At 39.9% G+C, this 20,546-nt stretch overlaps 1 protein-coding gene and 1 long non-coding RNA gene across 2 annotated transcripts; one reads left to right on the top strand and one right to left on the bottom strand.

Annotated features, from left to right (window-relative positions):
* The first annotated feature begins 7,688 nt into the window (after positions 1-7,688).
* LOC115567529 (uncharacterized) lies at positions 7,689-18,564 on the top strand. Its single transcript, XM_030394219.1, has 5 exons — positions 7,689-8,036; positions 16,539-16,570; positions 16,677-17,033; positions 17,589-17,716; positions 17,998-18,564. Exons 1-5 carry the CDS (start codon positions 7,787-7,789, stop codon positions 18,044-18,046), a joined length of 816 nt encoding a protein of 271 aa, XP_030250079.1. The 5' UTR covers positions 7,689-7,786; the 3' UTR covers positions 18,047-18,564.
* Positions 18,565-19,498: 934 nt separating this feature from the next.
* On the bottom strand, positions 19,499-20,289 carry LOC115567536 (uncharacterized). Its single transcript, XR_003981217.1, has 2 exons — positions 20,241-20,289; positions 19,499-19,732 (listed from the first exon to the last, which is right to left on the bottom strand). It is a non-coding gene; the product is annotated as an uncharacterized LOC115567536 (long non-coding RNA).
* Between the last annotated feature and the right edge of the window lie 257 nt (positions 20,290-20,546).

Consider the following 20,546-nt stretch of genomic DNA (forward strand, 5'->3'; position numbering starts at 1 on the left):
TCAGTGCATGCAGGTCGACTCACTGTGGAAAACGAGGTGTCTACTGTAGTCCATTTGTTGCTCTGACTGTAGAAACACAGAAAGGAACACGTTGAGTAGCGCTGACAGATTACCTGCATACAGTTTTCTCTTCAGTGATTATTAATCTGGGCCTCAGTGTGCTGTGTAGCTGAGGTATAGTTTCATGTTACAACTGAAAACCTGAGATATGTTGTCTCAGATCAAATATGTTGTGACTGTAAAATTTGATCCAAAAGCAGCTGTTACTCATATTATGTTACTGTTTTATACTTATATCTTTTTTCTTTTTTTCTTTTTTTTTACTGCAGGAACACTTGAAATGTCGTTTTAATCAAGAGAGTCCAACTGATAATAATCAAGTCAGGCCAACATATTGGTAGGTCAAAGTATACTGGTATAATATATAATAAATATATATATATATTTGTTAAAATAACAAGTTGAATCATAAGTTTATTCACATGAAGACAGAATGTTGTGCACTTTGTACGCTGTGAAGCTACAGCTGATAGCTTAGCTTAGCATAAAGACCGGAAACAAAGGGAAACAGCTAGCCGGCCTCTGACCAAAGCAGCAGGGACTACTTTTTTCCCAGGTGCAGTGATTTCCAGATCGCCTGTGAGGTTGTTAGGCAACCAAGCACCAAGCAAAGAGTTTTTATTGTTTATTTGTATTTATTTTTTTTTTATCTTTGCTGAGGGCCAGGCTAGTTGTTATGTCACTGTTGTGTTTGTGCTAAACTAAGCTTTTTTTTGCTAAGCTAAGCTAAGCTAAGCTAGTTGTATCAATCTCGTTTGATTTTGCTTTAAAAATATGGTGTTTATTTGTTTATTTAAAATAAATATTTCTGATAGAACGTTATCTAAAATTTTTCAGCTCCCAAATATCATAATCAATATCAGCCCTAAAAGTTCTGGCTGTACCAATGTAGTGTCTGTATAGTGAACATGAAGCTACAGCCACTAGACGAATAGTTTAGCTTAGCATCAAGACTGGAAACAAGGGGAAACAGCTAGCCGGCCTCTGACCAAAGGTAAAAACAAAAGCATCTGGGACTATTATTTACCTGGGTGCAGTGATTTCCAGATCCCCTGTGAGGTTCTCAGGTAACCAATAGAGAGTCCAGAAAATATTTGTTCCCCACCAAGAAATAGTCCCACATGTAATCCCTGTAAAACTCCCCAAATCATCTGAGATATAACATGTTAATTAATGAGGTTTAGCTGGAGGGTGGAGTTTCTTTTAAACTATTGTACAGATCCAGGCTGGCTGTTTCCACTTGTTTAAAAAATTTAAGCTAAGATAACTAGCTGCTATATGTAGCCTTATCACCACAGACAGATATGAGAGTGGACCAGGCATGAAATCACTCATCTTGCAGTGAAATTTGCCGTTTTGAAACCAAAATAGGTGACCTACGTGAATCGTGTAGATCCAATGAGAAAAAATATTTTTGGGGGCGGCGGGTATGGACGGGACACGGAGGCATACCAGAGATTATCAGTGAACTGCAAACATGAGTGCGCCTGAAGGGAACCTTGAATTAGATAAAAACAACATTTCTCAAATCTTTACAACTCATTTTCAAGACGTGTGGATGATGCTGAGGTGAGGGGACTGACTGGAGGCTGAAGGTAAAGCTGGCGCAAGCTAAAAACGTTAGCTTTTCGTGCTAACTTGCTTTTCGAGACTGATTAGCTCGTTAACTTTAACGTTGGGCTAAACTAGAAGTTAACCCTAACGTGAACACTGTTTTTCCAGAATTAGTGTGTTCGGAGAGAAAGATGCTGTGGTTGTCAAAAAACTGGATGCAGAGATCAAGTGCAGCTGGAACTGGTCTTGGCTCAAGCTAGAAGGCAAAGTCACAGTAAAAGGACAAGAGCTATCATTCCATCTAGCAGATGTGTTCGGGAAGATGAGTAAAAAGGGATTTGCATGTTGCATTGTCTGTCAGAAAGACGTTAACTATGCAAATAAGGGCAGCCATGCACTGCAGGCACACTGTCAAATAGAAGTGCACAAGAAGAAGGTGCAGGTCATAGCATCAACACAGTGTAGCCAGCACCTCCTTTCCAAGCAGAGAGACAGTAACTTTTTCAAAACCCATATTCATCTTGTCAAAACACACTCTTTAAGGGCTTGCTTTTTTCATTCTCCGGCAGATAGCGCTATTAAAGTCTTGCTGTTGTACATTTCACGAGAAAAGTTGTCAGTCTCATTTCTTATATAGCATAATGTGACCATGCATAGATAGATACTTTATTACACATTCATACTATCTTGTAATTCTGCGTGATGTTTCTCTCAAAATGCATGAGATGGATGCTTTTAAGTATGAAATATTCAAAATTTTCTTCCGGGGAGCAACATCTGACTGCTGTCAACAGAACAACAAGATCTAAATACTCGCTGAAATATACAGTAATCTCATGGAGAGCATCTGCATCCTCGTTGCTGTCGATCTGTCTCAGTGTCTCCACAGTCACCTGAACAGCAACAGACTCGATAAAGTGCAAACCAGGACGTCAACGACCACCCGGTCCTCTGCTGTCAGCCATCTTTTGCTTTGGTGCATGCGCATTTGGAGTAATCAGGGTTCGATTATTTTCCCCTGTGACCTACGTGATGTAATTTCAACACTTTTCTACTCGTTACCCACAAACTTGAATTCATGTTCACAGAGAAGACTTCGTAGTCGTAGAAATAAGAGTTGTATTTACGAGACTTTGCACTCACAGCTTTTAGATTCATACTCACGTAAAAACAATCCTAACCCAAACAATTTCTCAGACTCGCGTATATGACAGCAGAATTTTGTTGTACAACAATTTTATTGACATACAAATGTTTAACATTACAAATACGAATGGTTAGAATCATGCAAACATCTTTTTGATAGCCATCTTACTCCATACCTCGGGCTGCCAGATCGGCTCACACTGGTGCTGTGACTGCAGCTAGCAACAGGCTGACACTCGCTTCCCCCAGCATCTACCTCTCGCTCCGGGTTAGCTTGCAGGCAGTCCCCCTCCTCCTCTGCAGTGTCAGAAAGTTTGGATGGATGGCACACTTCTCAAAAAAGTTGCCTCCCTCTCCTCCTTTTCTCTTTTACGTTTTCGCTTACTGCAACTGCTTCTTTCACCAATTTTTCTTTTCTCCAACTACTTCCCCACAATCTGGTCTGTTCAGCACTGTCATTTACTGACAGTGGCGTGGGGGCGGAGCTGGCAGTCACCATGGTTTCCAAACTTGCACTTGACCAATTAAATCACTGTCTTTAGTTAAAAAAAACAAAAACAAAACAAGGGTGTTTTTTATTGGTTATACATGGTGTCAATATCAGTGAGTAGAAGAGAAACACACATTTCTATAGTTTTCCCAAAGTCTGGTTGGGCCCAAGGTGCATGTGGGCCCCTGGGCCTGTGCCCATAAAGCCCATTGGATAATCCGGTTTTAATCCCAAAGCTTCAGTATTTGGCGAGCTGGGTGTTAAGACTCAAAAATCAACATCAACAAAAAACAGCTGAATACTTGAAATAATTCTTAAAAACCCTGATAATAATAAGTCAACGAAGTCTGAAATATAACATCAAACTTCACACAGGTCAAAATCTGATATCACGAGTAAGAGAAATGTCTGACAATATCTGGTCCATCCACACACTCTTTATACATAAAGCCACTGACTTCCCAAAGCCTTAAGGTTCTACCCCACTAAGAGGCAGCTGCATAAATTATTATTCAGACCAGCACCATCCAAACTGAGGCCAGTGGGCCAAAGATGGTTCCATGTTGCCCGTCAGATGAACACTGTTTCATTTTTGTGAGCTGAGAATGCTTCCTTGAAATGCTCTCTGAGAAAAACTTTGGACAGAAAGTTGAAGGACGTTTGGAGGACGGGAAGCCTGTCATGGTCTCTGAATGTTTTTTAGTTGTCCTGCATGTGTTTACTCACCCAGTGTCTCTGCCGCTTCGTTGCAGTTAATCTGCCTCAGTAAATTCAGAGCCACTTGAAGAGCTTTTGGCTCGGTGAAAGTTGAGACCAAGATTTGTGTTATATCTACTGGACCTGCGGTTGAACAGCTTGTCACAAAACTTGTCAAAGTCAATCTTACTCAGATTCTCCAGCTCGTCCCTTATAGCCCATTTGATTGTTATTGCCATCACTCATCAGCCCGCAGCGTGTTTGTTTTGCTCCGTGTTGGTAAATATGGCGACCCGGCGGAAGGATACGCCCTATCCAGGTATGATTAGATGAGTTTAGGCGGCATACAGTAGACTTGCGCGGTAAAGAGTAGCAGCCACGTCTCTTCTGGGTTGACTTCGTTTCAGAAAAACTGAGAGGTAAATCATTGTTTGATCCCGCTTGAATCGTGCCATAAAAGACTTAACTTTAACTTGAGAAGGTGGCAGTTTGTCGTCAAACTCATGAAATATGAGAATGTGAAAATAAATAATTATAAAGACTACACAGCCAGCGGTCGTGTCAGTGAATGTCATCTTGTTTAAACGTTTATGTAAACGTCGTAGAGTTGCTCCCGTGTAAACGCAGCTCACAGGAATGATGAAGTAGTCTTTTACATAACTGTAGTTGTCAACATGGACAGATTTATTGGCTGTGTCCGAAATCACTCACTATTACCTATATAGTGCACTACGTAGTGACTACGCAATTTTGTAGTGTTGTCCGAATGTCTAGCGGGAATTATTATACCCTATATAGTGGACTTAAAGTATCCCACAATGCATTGCGAAAAGTGGTTTTCAACCGATGGTCACTAACTAAGCAGTATTTACCATCATGCGCTGTGCTGAGAGAAAAATGATGGACGAACGCATGGTCCACGACCGGTATTCCTGTATGGCGCTTCAACTGTGCGACAGCAGTGATGTTATAATTAATGGCGTCTGAGCAGTGTCTCAGTCCTGGTCTCCAGATTCAGGTTCCCTCCCACTGTCCTTTGTGTGGCCAGAGAAACGGCAGAACGGCCCAGTGTGGGAGGGGGGAGGAGGTGTATGCGTCCTTGGTGTTCACTGTTCACATACATTAGATACAAAGTTCTCTTGTCTCTGGTGTGGCATTTCACATACCAGGTGAAGGTAGAGAGGGTGGAAGACAGGGAAGCGTGATTTATGTCACCAGAGATGAGGGGGAGGGACTGGGGGTGCGATGTCTGAAGCTGTGATACAGCAGTAGCTGTTTTTAGACAGAGCACCATGCCGCCAATTTGCCCATCCTTTTGGCGGCTCGGTCCACGGTTTTAGACAGAGGGCAGCAAATTGTGGGTCTGTTATGGTCCACCAACTTTCCGCCTCGGAGGGTACTCTTATTTCCGCCCCGATTGCTATCTAAAAACGAGGTGGAAATGTGCCGGCCTCTGCGTGAGATTGATGGCACATTGCTGCCGTTACCTTGGAGCAAATATGCCGCCTTTTCTATCTAAAAAGGGGCTAGTGTGTAAGGTGAGATATTTCACTTTTGTGAGCTAAAAATGCTCTCTGAGAAAAACTTTGCACAGAAAGTTTGAGGACATATGGAGAGTCAGGTCAGTGGCAGCTGCTTGTTCTTTTTTTATGTGCTATTAAATCAATCAACTCAAAAAGGGAAAAGCAATAATGACAAAAATGGTAGAATAGATGGGAGAGAGACAGGAAGAGGCCATCTTACCACAAAGTACAGACATCCGCAAGGGGAAACAGAAAGGAGGAAGTCATTATAGGCTAAAGTTTGGTGACACTGGTCTCAACAGGACTGTTTTGGTTGTGGGGATATATATGTCTGTTTTCATTTCAACACAACCGAAAATTATCAGCATATATATACATATTTATTATGTTATATATTAATTGTAAATATTGTGTATCAGATTGTACATAGTTAGATGGGAGTGTGTAAAGGTACACAGGTTCAGGAATTGAAATGAATTGAGTATGATTTATTACTGAGTTGTAAGGAAGGGGTAGAATTTAATAAGCAAATACTTCCTACTCTATATTGGGAATTTCAGTGCTTGTTAATGAAATATACTTTGTAGCATACTTTTCATTTTATCATGTTTATTTGTCGAACTAATGTTACTTTTTGTTTTGTTTCGACGTGTCCAAAATATTTTTTTATTCACTCACTCATTCACTCACTCATTCGCTCATTCATACATGTAGTTTTGTTTTAAACCACTCGTGAACTACATCGTCGCGCTCAACAGACGTCACCAACACCAAAATGGCAGCCAACTCAGCTCAGAAAATTTACTAAACCAGATGAAATCAAAATAAATGTGTCCATATTGATAATTACAGTTATGTTAAAGACTAGTTCATCAGTTCTGTGAGCTGCGTATATACGGGAGCAGCTCCGCGATGTTTACGTTACAGAGTTTGGTGACCGTTAAATGAGATGATGTCACCAGCGCGACAGTTGTCTTTATAATTAATTATTTTCACAGTCTCATATTTCATTAGTTAGAGACAAACTGCGACGTTCTCAATTTTAATAATGATCTCATAAATTGGTGAACATCAGAGGAAGCTCGTGCATAGAGGCAGAGGAGGTTGGTCCTCTATTTTTGAGAGGCAAGGGGAAGATCCATTTTTTTTAAGAAAGAGAAACTGGTTGAAATAAATCATTACCAAATCTCAGTATCATTTATAAAATATTTTATATATATATATTATATCATAAAAAAAAGTTACTTCTTTGGAAGAAAATCCACTTAAAATGGTTCAACAGTGACAGCTGCAGACGGCGGAGACAGAGCAGTCTGTGAGAGGAGCAGGGAGCAGGAAGGTGGGGGCTAGAGGAGGACGGAGGGCTTCTGTCCTCCGTGGGAGGGATCTCCTTCCATTCACTCAATGCATTTAGGATTTTTTCATGCTGATCCATGATTGGCTAAGATACGTAATTTGACGCGCTAAGGGAGGACGTCCTCCCTTACCAATCAGCAACCAGAATACAAGATTGACAGCAGGTTGGTCTAATAACAGTTCCCAAATTTTATTCTCACATTTATACAACCGTAAACAAAAAATACTTCTATGTATTTTACAGCTTTCACTGCTAGCCATGCTCGGACAAGAAATATGAAGTTTTCAGCGATATTGGAATCGGATTCCAAGGAAATATAAGCACATTTCTGAAAGAAAAAAAAACTGGAGAAATCAGAGAGAAGCAGTCAGAAACATAATTCATAGTTTTCGTTTCTTTCAGTTACAGAGCACACAATACAGAGCAGAAACAAAGTCACTGGTGTGTCATTGTGTGTTAAGGTAGCACAGGGGGTAGTGCAGTTGCCTGCAATATAGGTGACCAGGGTTTGAATCCTGGAAGGGATACAATTTTGTATTTTTTTTGTTTTGTATATTAGCCATTTAATGAAATGTTTTTTGTTTTTTTTAAAGAAGTCTTGTAAGTCATCTTGTAAGCAATAAAACATGCTTAATTTTCATTGAATATACTGGTTGTAATGGACTGGTTTTCCTCCTGTCCTCCCCCAATTTTTTCAGTCACCAGCCGCCACTGGTGAACATCATATGTGTGATTCACGGCACGATTCAAGCGGGATCAAAAATCATTTACCTCTCTCCGTTCACTACCATGCAAAGTCTTTTTTTTTCTGAGACTCAACCCGGAAGAGACGTAACTGCTACTCTTTACCGCGTAATTCAACTCTACGCGCAGCTCAAACGCATCCAGCGCGTATCCTGCCGCCGGGTCGTCATATTTACCAACACAGAGCAAAACAAAAACGCTGCAGGCTGATGAGAGATGGCAACAACAATCAAACGGGCTATAAGGGACGAGCTGGAGAATCTGAGTAAGATTGACTTTGACAAGTTTTGTGAGGAGCTGCTGGACCGCAGGGAAGAGCCGCGGATCCTACGCCGCTCCGTGGAAGGTAAAGGTCCAGTAGATATAACACAACTCCTGGTGTCAACTTTCACCGAGCCCAAAGCTCTTCAAGTGGCTCTGAATACCCTGAGGCAGATTAACTGCAACGAAGCGGCACAAACACTGGGTGAGTAAACACATGCAGACTAAACAAAAATACATTCAGAGACCATCACAGGCTTCCTGCAGGAGGCTGTGCGGGATAGTCATCCAGGCTTCTCATACGTCACCCTCCTACGATCCTTAAACAGGCTATAGATTCATAATCAGAGTGTATGCTGAGTCTTAAAATGTATTCAACAGAGGTGGGGGACTCGAGTCACAAATTTGAGGACTTATTTTTTGACTAACTAACAACACTGATGAAAGACTTGACTTTGACTTGGCATTCATAACTTGAGACTTGACTTAGATTTGACACAGATGACCCAAAAGCTTTCTTTCTTTCTTTCTTTCTTTCTTTCTTTCTTTCTTTTATGCGCATTTTGAGACGTTAATTTCGTTTTTGATACTTTGCTCTCTGCCACTGACGCGGTGCGTGCAAGCCTGGCAGGTGGCGGGCGTGCCAGAGTGGCACTGTGGCGGACAGGATCAGAGGAGGAGAGGCAGCATGGAGAGAGCTCCGAAAATCATCAAATTTGGATTCCAAGATTATTTCATGCCTAGGCCGTCTTTGTTACAGCGTGTGCATGTTTCAGATATAGCGTCTTCATTGCGCACAAAGTCATTATTTTAAATAGGCGCGCATTATGCGCGCTCACAACCAAACACCACACTATATCGGCACACATTCGGTGTGACGCACTTGTTTTTTCATACACGTCCGCAACGGACCTGCTTTTCCCTCAGGTGTTGTGTCTGTGTCTACTGTTTGTCAAGTGGCTCCGCTCCGTTTGAAAGGAGAAGGGGGGCCGTATGTGAAAAGACGTCGCCTCTGAGATGTAGAATTTGTTTATAGAAGAGAAACACACATTTCAGGACAGAACAGACATGTCTTGTGATTTTCAGCCTCCTTTTATAGAGGGGGAGGGGAAACAATACCTGAGAGTAATATTCTCAGCTGTCGTGCAGAATGGTGCAGTTCCAGGGTTGATATTAATCTAATCGTATTCTTGTATTCACGGGGTTGGAAAAAAGATTCTAAATTTGATCAACTATGCAATTACATCATATTATTGACTAACCACCCTTTTCTGTTGACTGTCTCTACAGATATGAAAAATACATTCATATGAACTTCTTGTGACTTGCTTGACCTTAGCAATGACTTGACTTGACTTGCTTGATTTTCATCACAGTCACTTGGGACTTGCTTGAAACTTGAAGGTTAAGACTTGAGACTTGCTTATGACTTGCACATATGTGACTTACTCCCATCTCTGGTATTCAAAGTTGATAAATCAGTGTGGCAAAAAATGACGTCCCTTAAAAAGTATTAATAAGTCTATAAGCTATGGAATTGTATACCTTGTGTCTATGTATTTAAGTTTGCCTGAATTGAATCATTGCATGACAAGTAAGTGATTGTTATCAGATATTTATTCTGTTAATTCCTCATATGTTTTATTTTAAATAGATAAATGAGTTTCATAGAGGTAACAAAATAATATAAAAATCTGAAATATTTCACAAAATAATACAAGATTAGATTTAACTTCAGGGATAACAACACACATTTGTGTTGGAGAACTTCTTATTTTCTACCCTATTGATAATCTCAGCAACCCTCAGATATATCTTGTGAAACTTTTGAGGGGCCCTATGTAGGGATCGACCGGACTGCCAGTTTTCTTGAGCCAATATTTGGAGCCGTTACTACTTTTGCTCCCTCAATTTACATCATAAAAATTACACAATGATGAAAACAAATGTTACAAGTCTCAATTTAAAAAAAAGGAACATTTTAATTTTTTTAAAATTAAAAACAGATGAGGTAGAACAAGAACAAGTAAACAATATTTAACAAATACAGGTGAGGTAGAACAGTGCTCTGTGAAATGCTGCCACACTGGATTGGTTTTCTGCTCTGCCATTTCTTGCAGCGTCTCCAGCAACTAAATTATGCCGATACACGTAAAAAACACAAAAATCTGCCGATAATATTGGCTGGCCGATGTATCGGTCTATCACTAGCTCTATGATGGGAAACACTGGACCTGTTATTATATCTACCTATTGGTATATAAATATGGAGGACTAAATCCTACATAAGTATAAATAAATAAATAAATACATAAATAAATAAATGTTGAAATAAATGAATGAATAAATAAATGCATGAATAAATATATAAATAAATACAGGAATAAATAAATGCTGAAGTAAATAAATAAATGAATAAATAAATAAATGCTGAAATACATGTATATAAATAAATAAATAAATAAATAAATAAAAGTATAAATAACAGAATAAATGCTTTTATGTATTTCTACATTTCTGTTCACCTACATTTATTTATTTCTGTATTTCTCTGTCCATATGTTAATGAGGAGGCAGGAGGTCCAATCAAATCGGAGAGCCAGACAAAAGCAAACGATTCCTGATCCCAAGCCTCACTCTCTGTAACGTTGTAAACCAGCTCCAGTTAGCTTAATGGCCTCGACCAGTGTGACAGGTTAACTGGCGTTCATTTTAACTTGGGAGGGTCCCAGATTAGAGGTCAACCGATAATGGATTTTTAAAGGCCTATATAATAACGATAATTTGGAGCAGGAAAAAGCCGATAGCCGATTAATAAGCTGATATCACTCACTCGCTATTAGCTATATGTTATTATATGTGATTAATATATAATTAATATTATAATATATTTAATTTAAACTTGTATGTTCAATATCTATTAAAATCTACATGGATGATTTAAATTGCACTTTAATATGGGGGGGGGGGGATTAGGTGATCCTTCACATTTTGTGAGTGATGACACTGGTTAAACAAGGCGTATAGTGAAGGGATTTGAACTGTGATTTTCTCATCCTCCTATAGTCAGGCTGTAACCACTAACCAGCTAGGGTTGGTATGTCAGGATTGTATCTTTATCTTATCCATACTCTTAACAGTCCTGTTCTTCACTACTTGAGAATGGCATGTTTTTTAATTATCTTTTTTTAAAAGAATAAATTCAGAACAGGAATTCATTTATATTTCATACATAACTACGTTTCCACTGCAGCAACAGTAAAGTTTAAAATTTTAAGATTCATGGCAAACTAAGATGAACAGACTACACACAGACAGCTTTCATTTTAGCGTGTTCTTAACAAGTTGTTAATTGTTTTACTCACCTTTCAACTCGTGAAGGTTTTATTGCACTTACAATAACGCGTGTCGTCGTCTCCACCTGGGTCACTTCTCTCCTCTCTCCCATGCTCTGTGTGTGTGTGTGTGTGTGTGTGTGTGTGTGTGTGTGTGTGTGTGTGTGTGAAGAGCAGCCCCGCCCCTCAGTGATCAGTGAGACACAGACCAGGGCAGGGAAGAAGCAGTTTATGGCACTGTGGAAAAAAATAAGCAGCCATCGGCCACTATCGGAGCCAAGTTCCGCCGATTCTGATAGTTTGTAAAACGTCCTATCGACACAGATTAATCGGCCCAAACGATTAATCGGTCGACCTCTATCCCAGATGTGCTGGTGGTGTGGTTTGAGAATCCTGTCTGGAGAGAGAGGGGTCCGCTAACCAGGAAAAACTTTCTGCTCATCTCTCCAAGTCATGTATATGTGTATTTGTTTTGACGTGGCTTGAACACTTCTACCCACACGGAGATGCCGGGGCTGCGACTTCCAAACCACTGCTAGACGAGCGCTACAGAGCACAAATCGTCCAAAAGTGCATGTTGTCGTGGAGACCCCTGTTAGCTCTTATGTTAGCTGCTCGCTGTAGCGCAGCGTCCAGGTTATCTTGTGACGCCGGTTACCATCGGGTATTTTTCATTCTGCACTGCGTTCAAATGGTTACTTAAAGCCATCGTTCTGAGCCGCATACATCGTTATTAAGCTGACGCTAAGTCAGTGTGAAAACTACACTGTCATACAGCCTGCTGGTCAAACAGTCTGCAGAGTACTTTGACATCCAGCCCGAGCTCAGCGTGAGGTCAATCAGCTGTGGCAAATCGTGAGACGTCTAGATCAACCTGTGATACAAACACCAGTAGCAACAATCAGTACGTTTACATGCACAGCTTAGTCAGATTACAGTCATAGTTCGACTATGCTGCTCAATCGGACAACTGCAATTATCCGAGTATACATGCCAGTGAGAAAATCGAATTACTGGCTGAAAGCATGTCATACCCCGGTACGCTAGGTGGCGCTGTACCCATTTCAACTAGTGGTAACGGCGCACCTCCGGTTGACCTCTTTACGTCACCAGCTGCCTCGGCATTCAAGAAAGATGGCGTACGAAGAGCGAGACGAAGCTACATCTTTGTACACTTCGTATATGGTGTACATGATAATTACACAAACTAGGTGCACTCTGGCGCTCTTTCTTGCGGTGATTTCGGAGGAAAGCCGCCACCGCCGCCGTCCATCTACTTCCGGCTCACGGCCCCGGGGAAAAATCTCGCGCCTGCGCAGAGCGCAAAATCCGATCCGATCCGCTGGAAACGTGCAGGAGTAATGCGACTTTCAATCGAATAATCTACGTGGTGTAATTCGACTATGAGAAATTCGATCCGGTCCGATTTTAGTCAGACTAAGGTGTATACATGCATCTTAAAAATCCGTTCATAGTCAGACTAACGCAGTAATGTGGTTTTCTTGAGTGTCATGTAAACGCACTGAATGGTTCATAGGAAAGCCCAGACATGTATCTCAACAGTTAACCTGGACGCTACGCTCTCAGCGCTACAGCGAGCAGCCAACAGCTAAGAGCTAACAGCTAACTGCTAACAGCGGTCTCCACAACGCTCTCGAACCGCTCGTCGTGAACAAATGCTTCATACTTGATATAAAGAGATGAGACCGACAACATGCACTTTTGGACGATTTGTGCCCTGTAGCACTCGTCTAGCAGTGGCTTGCAGGTTGCAGCCCCGGCATCTCCGCGTGGATAGAAGTGTTCAAGCCACGTCAAAATGAATACACATATACATGACTTAGAGCGGTGAGCAGAATGTTTTACCTGATTAGCGGACATGGCTGAGGACCCTCTCTCTCCAGACGGGATTCTCAAACCACACCACCAGCACACGTGGGCCCCTCGCAAGTTAAAAAGTTAAAATGAACGCCAGTCAAATTCATTACTGAACCAGAGCTACATGAACACATTTCAACAACTGCAGCTAACAGTTAGCTGAGCAGGCTTGTTGGTAGCCAGCAACATTCCTGTACGGTAGGGGTGTGCCAAAATATCAATACAACGATATATCGCGATATTTCGTCTTGAGGTACGTTATCGATACACTGGTGCCAAATATCGATATTTAAAAATGTAAAAAAAATAAATATATATATATATATATATTAGGGCTGTCAGTTTAACGCGTTAATTAGATTAATTAATTACACAGCAAATTAACGCATTATGAAAATTAACGCAATTAATTCTGAGATTCTGAGTGGCAATTCAATGCGCGAGCATTTGAAATTTGGCCCATTGAATGATCCGTAGGCTGCTTGGCAGTGGCATGTTACGGTAGTCATAGACATATGTCTTAGAGATTAGATCGGGCCCAAAATATCAAGCCCGACCAGACATGAGCCCATGCACGTTGTGTCCGAACAGCCCGGCCGACACATTAACTGTAATTATGAGCCCGAGCTGTATTTAAACCCCACATTTTTTCAATACGTGGGTTGTTATAACTGACGTTCTCAAGCTCCTTGTTGCACTTACAATCAGTGACGCCTGTAACGCGTTACTCTAATCTGACCACTTTTTTCAGTAATGAGTAATCTAACGCAGTAATATTTCCAAACCAGTAATCAGATTAAAGTTACTAATTCAAGTCACTGTGCGTTACTATTATTTTTGTCATTTTCCTTAGTAAAAATATATATTTTGCTTTCTTCTTGCGTCTGGAGGGGTGACGTCTTGTGCGCGAGATGTCACGATTTCAGCACGAGGACACTCACTCATGTGTAACACCACGCAGCGACACAAGTATCTTGGAAGGAGGAGAGAGATGCGCGTATTCTAGCTGGAAATACAGTCATTATTTTGAGTTATTAAAAAACACACACACACACACACACGCACACACACACACACGCACAAATGCTTGATCAAGGGCCCGGCCCGAGGACAGTGACAGGAAATGTCGGCAAGGTCGGGCTCGGGCTCGGGCAGAGAATCTAAACTGTAACATGTCTATGACGGTAGCACAGAGGAACTTGTCCGGACGTATTCGTCACTTCCCACCTGCGTCGCTAGTCAAAGCAGGGTGACAACAGACATCCTGGACGCGACTCAGGGGAGCGAGGCGAGCACATCGTTGCTCGGGCCTTTGAACGGCAAGTTTATTTATAAAAAGAATGAAGACGGGACTATCAACAAGAACGCGGTGATTTGTAACTTTTGTAAAAAAGAATTCTCCTATCACCGAAGCTGCTCCAGCTTGACTTATCATTTAAACGCTAAACACGTTGGGATTGAGAGTCTGCTTAAGTGCCTATAGATTCAGTCTTAATTTATTTCTGAATTTTATTTATATAAGTGTATTTGTATTGCATTTTTGAATAATGCACCTGGCCTAATTGGTTTGCTGGGATGTGCTTGACCATTTACTTTTAAATTTCATTTATGAAATGCACTTAACGAATAAAAATGTGGATTTCAGATCTTCTCTTCTTAGTGTATTCAATTGATTAGTCATGCAATACAATTTTATAATGTCCTAGAATTCTAATTCTTTATTTGGGTACCTTTAGCAGATATGAGATTAAAATGCGATTAATTAGATTAATTAATTACAAATCCTGTAATTAATTAGATAAATTTTTTTAATTGCCTGACAGCCCTAATATATATATATATTTTAATTTTTGGCCCACCACCACCCTTCTTCGGAGGACAGCTTTATCTTTATTCAAACATAGGTATACAACTAAATAAAATTTAAAAAATGGTTTAAGCAGCTCTCAAACCCACACATAGATAAATAGATATTTAATGAGAGTTGTAGTCAGTGTGTGTATAAGAAGAGACACTGTGCAATATACTCTTTGTTTACTTGGCTGTCCTTCATGTGAATTGATTGACAATGTTTTGTAATTCCTGTGAAATGGATTCAGTGCAGTCAATAAATTCTGAATTTCTTCAGTGACACAGATATCGTGATTTATTGTGGATGAAATTTCTTGCAATATGCCAATTATCGCAGCATTGCTGTATCGTGATATTCTCACGATACAGCATAAATAAATAAATGTAGGTGAACAGAAATGTAGAAATAGATAAAAAGCATTTATTCTTATATTTATACTTTTATTTATTTATTCATTTATTTCAGCATTTATTCATTTATTTATTCATTTATTTATTTATTCCTGTATTTATTTATATATTTATTCATGCATTTATTTATTCATTCATTTATTTCAACAGCTATTTATTTATGCATTTATTCATTTATTTATACTTATGTCAGGTTTAGTCCTCCATATATAAACACATTAATATAGAATGTGAGAAATGACATAGTTTTCTATTCAGTAATCAATGTGCTGTAAAGAACAGATCGGGATGTGAGAGGGGGAAAGGAGAATCCGTTTTTGGGGTGAGGGTCAGAAAGTCATATGTGAGGCAGTTCTCCCTGCCTGAGGTGTTGACAGAACGGTAGATAAGATGACATGTACTGTCCTAATAAAACATCAGAGGGTCACTGTTCTGGGAAAGGCACGGTCAACCCAAACCTCAGGGGGTCACTGCACAATGGGTATTTACCAAGTTTTGCAATAGTATGTGATCCCTACTCTGTTGTATTTGATTTGGAAACATTTGTAGGACTGCAGAGGTCACTCTGGATCTTCTCTCCATGAGAATTACAAGAATCATTGCAGAGATATAAATAGGCACAGGTAGAACGCAGCACAGTGAAGAATAAACAGTGCAGTACATTTCCAGAACAAACCGAATAAACAAACTGACCTTAAAGGACAACATAATTTCACACTGTTCATATTTTGTGTCTAGATTTGAACAGTCTTCTGGGGACCTTATTTTCATCTGAGAACAGCTTGTTCACTCACTTATGGAAAAGATGAATATTTCTGAGTTTGTGTGTTCCCCTCTTTGATAATGTAAATAGGAAAATCCTGAGTTTGAATTTGTCTACACAAGTGCCCCAAACAGTAAGTGATTATTTTAGTTATGTAGGGTTTTTTTTTTTATCAATGTGGTGGACACAAAACATATTTTAATCCTTACAAAGGAATTCTGATTCTTATTCTGATTGACAATGAAAAGTTATGTCTCCTCTGTCTTTATCTCACCAAAAAGGCCTATGTGAGTCACTACACCAGGCAGTGGATTATAAGTTGGATAAATTTGTCTAGAAATTCAGGTCATTAATGTTTTGAAAAAAGTGCTATATAAATAAATAAACTAAACTAATGTGTATATGTTGGGAGAGTGTACTAAGAATATCTTACAACAACCTTTCATCATCCTATTTTCTCTCTCTAAAGAATCAAGAACCAGAATCAAAGACTCTGTCGACGTAAGTTGAACTTCACGCACTGAAATTCAAAGATTCTCTTTAACATGCGTCTGGTTCATTAAAACTAATACTCACTGGTGTTTTCATTTTTGTTCCTCTCCTCTAGAACGGTAACCCTGCCCTCCCTAAGACCTCGAGCGGGGAGTTGGAAACAGAGCCCTTACAGGAGGCTCTGAAGATTGCAGCAGACCAGTTTCCCTTAAAAGCTACTGGACAGGGAGGTCCTTTGAAGAAGCCAGAAGAGGTGAAGGCTGATGCCGAGGCCCGCGTTCGCTCTGAGGGCGGGGATCCCTCTAATAAGAGGCTCGTTCTGAGCCGGTTCATCATTCAGTTTGGCAAGTACAAAGGTCAAACTTTCAAGTGGCTGCTGGAGAATGATGTGGGCTACGCTGCTTATGTGGTGGCCACCCACCAGGACCAGCGAAAGTGGAAAAAGGATCGGAGCCCACTGATGGTTCACAAGGTACTGCAAACAAATTTTACTGACCGGGTGCCTCTGCTTGAGATTGCTCTTACTTACATGCACTTCTGACATTTTACTGTAGCTGTTGCACATCTATTGTAACCAAACCACTACCACAGTAATGCTTCTTGCTGTGTGTAACGGTTTGACATTTGGCAGAAACAACGACCTGCAACGTGCCTATGCTTGCTGTGATCAGCTGCAGCAACACTCTGCTCCTGATTAGCTTCTCACTCAAATGCAGCCCCTCATCTCCTGTGAGGCGATATTTTTATCTTCCAAGTTGGTTTAGTACAAAACATTTTTCCACTGATGTGCAATAGGACAAAATGATAAGGTGAAAAAATGTATATACAAAGGGTCAAGAGTTGATGTCACTGTGAGATCATATATATACTTTTTTATTGTCCTTTGCCAATTGATAGTGGCTCTTATTTGTATCACGTGATCTCCTCAAACTGCCCATAAAAGGAGTAAATTATGTGTTTTATCAAATTAATTATAAATTGTGTAGTAAGAGCTTTAATAATAAACCACATTTCTTTTCATTTGTAGGATTCTCTGACTCAGTACGCCGTGGCTTACGCTGAGGTTTTGGAAGAAGTCCGACTGTTTCGTAACAGAGTGGCACAGAAAGGGACACAGGTCCAAAGCACCAGGGGCCAGCCAAGCACTGCTTCGAGGTATGTGTTGTGTTAGGAAAAGTTTGGTTTTACTCTCCTAATGACTGTGGAGCAGAATATGTTGCATATTATAAATATCCACTGCAGACTTGCTAGAGCATTTCTAGTATTTACTGATATGAAGTGCTTTTGCATTTTGTCTTTACTTAAGAACACGATTTAAAGGCCAAGGCGTCTCTGCAGTGATCTAGTACTTCATTGTAATGCTCCTTTGTCACACGTTTTTGTCTTTATCAAAATAAAACTGACAGCCTGACTCACTCAAGTTTCCTCTGCCTCAGCTATAGGCCCACACGGGGGAAACAGAATAGGAGCTGGAAGGAGAAATGATTCTCCCCTTACACCCATTACTGATTGGATCAAGTGTTTGACAGAAGGACTTCTTAATTACAGATTCTATTGGTCCAGATTTTAAAACTGTGATTTCCCAGACATTTCAGCAGCTTTATGCTCTTGTAATGACAAATCTTTAACGAATACAAATTGATATACTGATTTTGTGATATTTGACTTTATGAATGTATTATTTATTTACATTAATAAACCCCTTTAATAATAATTACTTTACTCTGTGGTAAACGGTATGACGGTATATAATTGCAGCCTTCTTCTTTAAAAATCATCATGTAAAAATGAATCAACAGGTCAAACAGACCAGCTGTGAAACAGTTAAAAGTCCATTAAAAGTTAGTTTATGTAGACTCATGTATTTGTGGAAACATACAGCACCCGTGTGTTGTTTCAAAGACCCGCGATGACCGAGTTTGATAAATATTAAAGGGGCCCCATGCTGTATTTGTAGCAATTTACATGTATTAAATGTAATAAACATGAAGTTGTTGCTTGTATAGAGTGTCATTTTGTCGCGATATTTCTACGGTGCATTTGTTTAGCTTCAATAATCATGTAGTCAAAATCTGATGTCACAACAGTCCTGATCTAAAGTGCGTCTTACCTGCCGACATTTAGCAGCCGTTTGAACTCAATGTTTCACCAGATTTCATCATCATCAGTAAATGAATATAAAGATGAAAACAAACATGTAAAATTTTATAAATTCCATTAACGGTAAACAAAACATACTACTTCTCTGTCTCCCGACAAGAAAGTCCCCAGACTCCCTTGAGAAATCTCTCTATTTTGTGACTTTCTGAGTTTAAAGTAACTTTACAAACTTTGTGAAACACTGACTGTGACAAATTCTTAATTATTTATGCCTTAATTCCGCAAATGTTTTTTTTTCTTTGTGTAAAATGCGTAGTGTTCGTTTGTCCCTGTGATGTGTGTGTTTATTTGCATATAGTTCCAAGGATCCTAAAAAAAAGGAGGGGTTTTCATCTCGTTTTAGTGCCAGACTGTGGTGTCAGCTTAGAGAAACACACGAAAAACCCAACATATGTACATCCTATGACATAATTTATAGTCCTTTTATGCAAAATGATTGACAGGGCTGATCATTTCATGATCGAACAGGGCAGGTCTGACTGATTTCTGCTCATGAAACTGCAATAACACTACGAACAGGAGCCTTTCCTACACAAAGTCGCGGAACAAAATCAGTGACATAATGAACCCTTTTGAGGTTCCTTGTATAGAAAGTTAAAGTGAGATCTGATCACAACTGGTCACTCCAGATTTGTTTATCTGTGATGTAGCGTAAAGAGTCTTGAGTTCAGTTTAGTTTTTGAAACCCTGGTGTTGTAAAATCATAAATGAATCAAACTTGAACCTTTAGAAATGGCAAACATGAACTAACGACTGTCTTCCAGCACAACACAGGAGTTCCACAGAGCACCTTTTAATAAAAAAAAAAACATAATTGACTTGTATAAGATGATGAACCACAGAGCAAGGGCAACCCAAGAAATGATGGCAAATTTTAAACATTGATGTCTCGAGTCGTTCAGCCTGGTTGCTGCAGGTAATCCTCTGTATACTCTGACGTTGTTCTGGCTGATCAGTTCATCCAACACGGCGTCTGGTGTTCACTTCCTGGATGAGATTCCTTGAGTGTCACTGAGGAGAAAGAGAACAACATCGACTCATTAATGGAACATACTGGAGTTGTTATCTTATGTCATACATTAGGATTGACCGCTATTGGGTAATTAAAATTCAGATATGGTAATTTTCTTAATCCAAAATTTGGCTTTTTGAAACATATTGGAGATGTTGAAGATTGAACATGCTGCATCACTCCCTGCGATCCCTTGTGCAGGTAAATGCAATCTGAACCCAGTGCAGAAATGGTGGACCCCGCAAGTACTAAAACTACAGATCGTATGGTATTAATTGAATATAAATGCATGATATGGCTGCTGCATGAAAAAATGTGCACCATAAATGGTGTCAACACAAAGGTTTTAGCTAAATTGAGTCAAATCAACGGATAATTGACTTTACTGTCATGGCTTGATCTTCTTTTATGGAAGCTTTTCATATAAACTGAGGATAGAGAGGACAATAATGAGCCAACATCCAGCCTGCAGGCAGTAACATCAGAGGGTGGATAATCAATCTGTACCTTTTCCCACCACCATGGCTCTGCTGAGGGTCTTGCAGCTGTAAAATATTTAACATAAATTAAACTGTATAACAAACATAATCTTTGCACAGTGCTGTACAAGTCAAATTCAGTGCATGCAGGTCGACTCACTGTTGAAAACGAGGTGTCTACTGTAGTTAGTTTGTCGCTTTGGCTGTAGAAACACAGAAAGGTACACGTTGAGTAGCGCTGACAGATTACCTGCACACAGTTTTCAGTGATGATTAAGCTGAGCCTCAGTCTGCTGTGTAGCTGAGGTGTAGTTTCATGTTACAACTGAAAACC

This window comes from Sparus aurata, chromosome 17 (genome assembly GCF_900880675.1).
Source record: "Sparus aurata chromosome 17, fSpaAur1.1, whole genome shotgun sequence".
Lineage (NCBI taxonomy): Eukaryota > Metazoa > Chordata > Actinopteri > Spariformes > Sparidae > Sparus > Sparus aurata.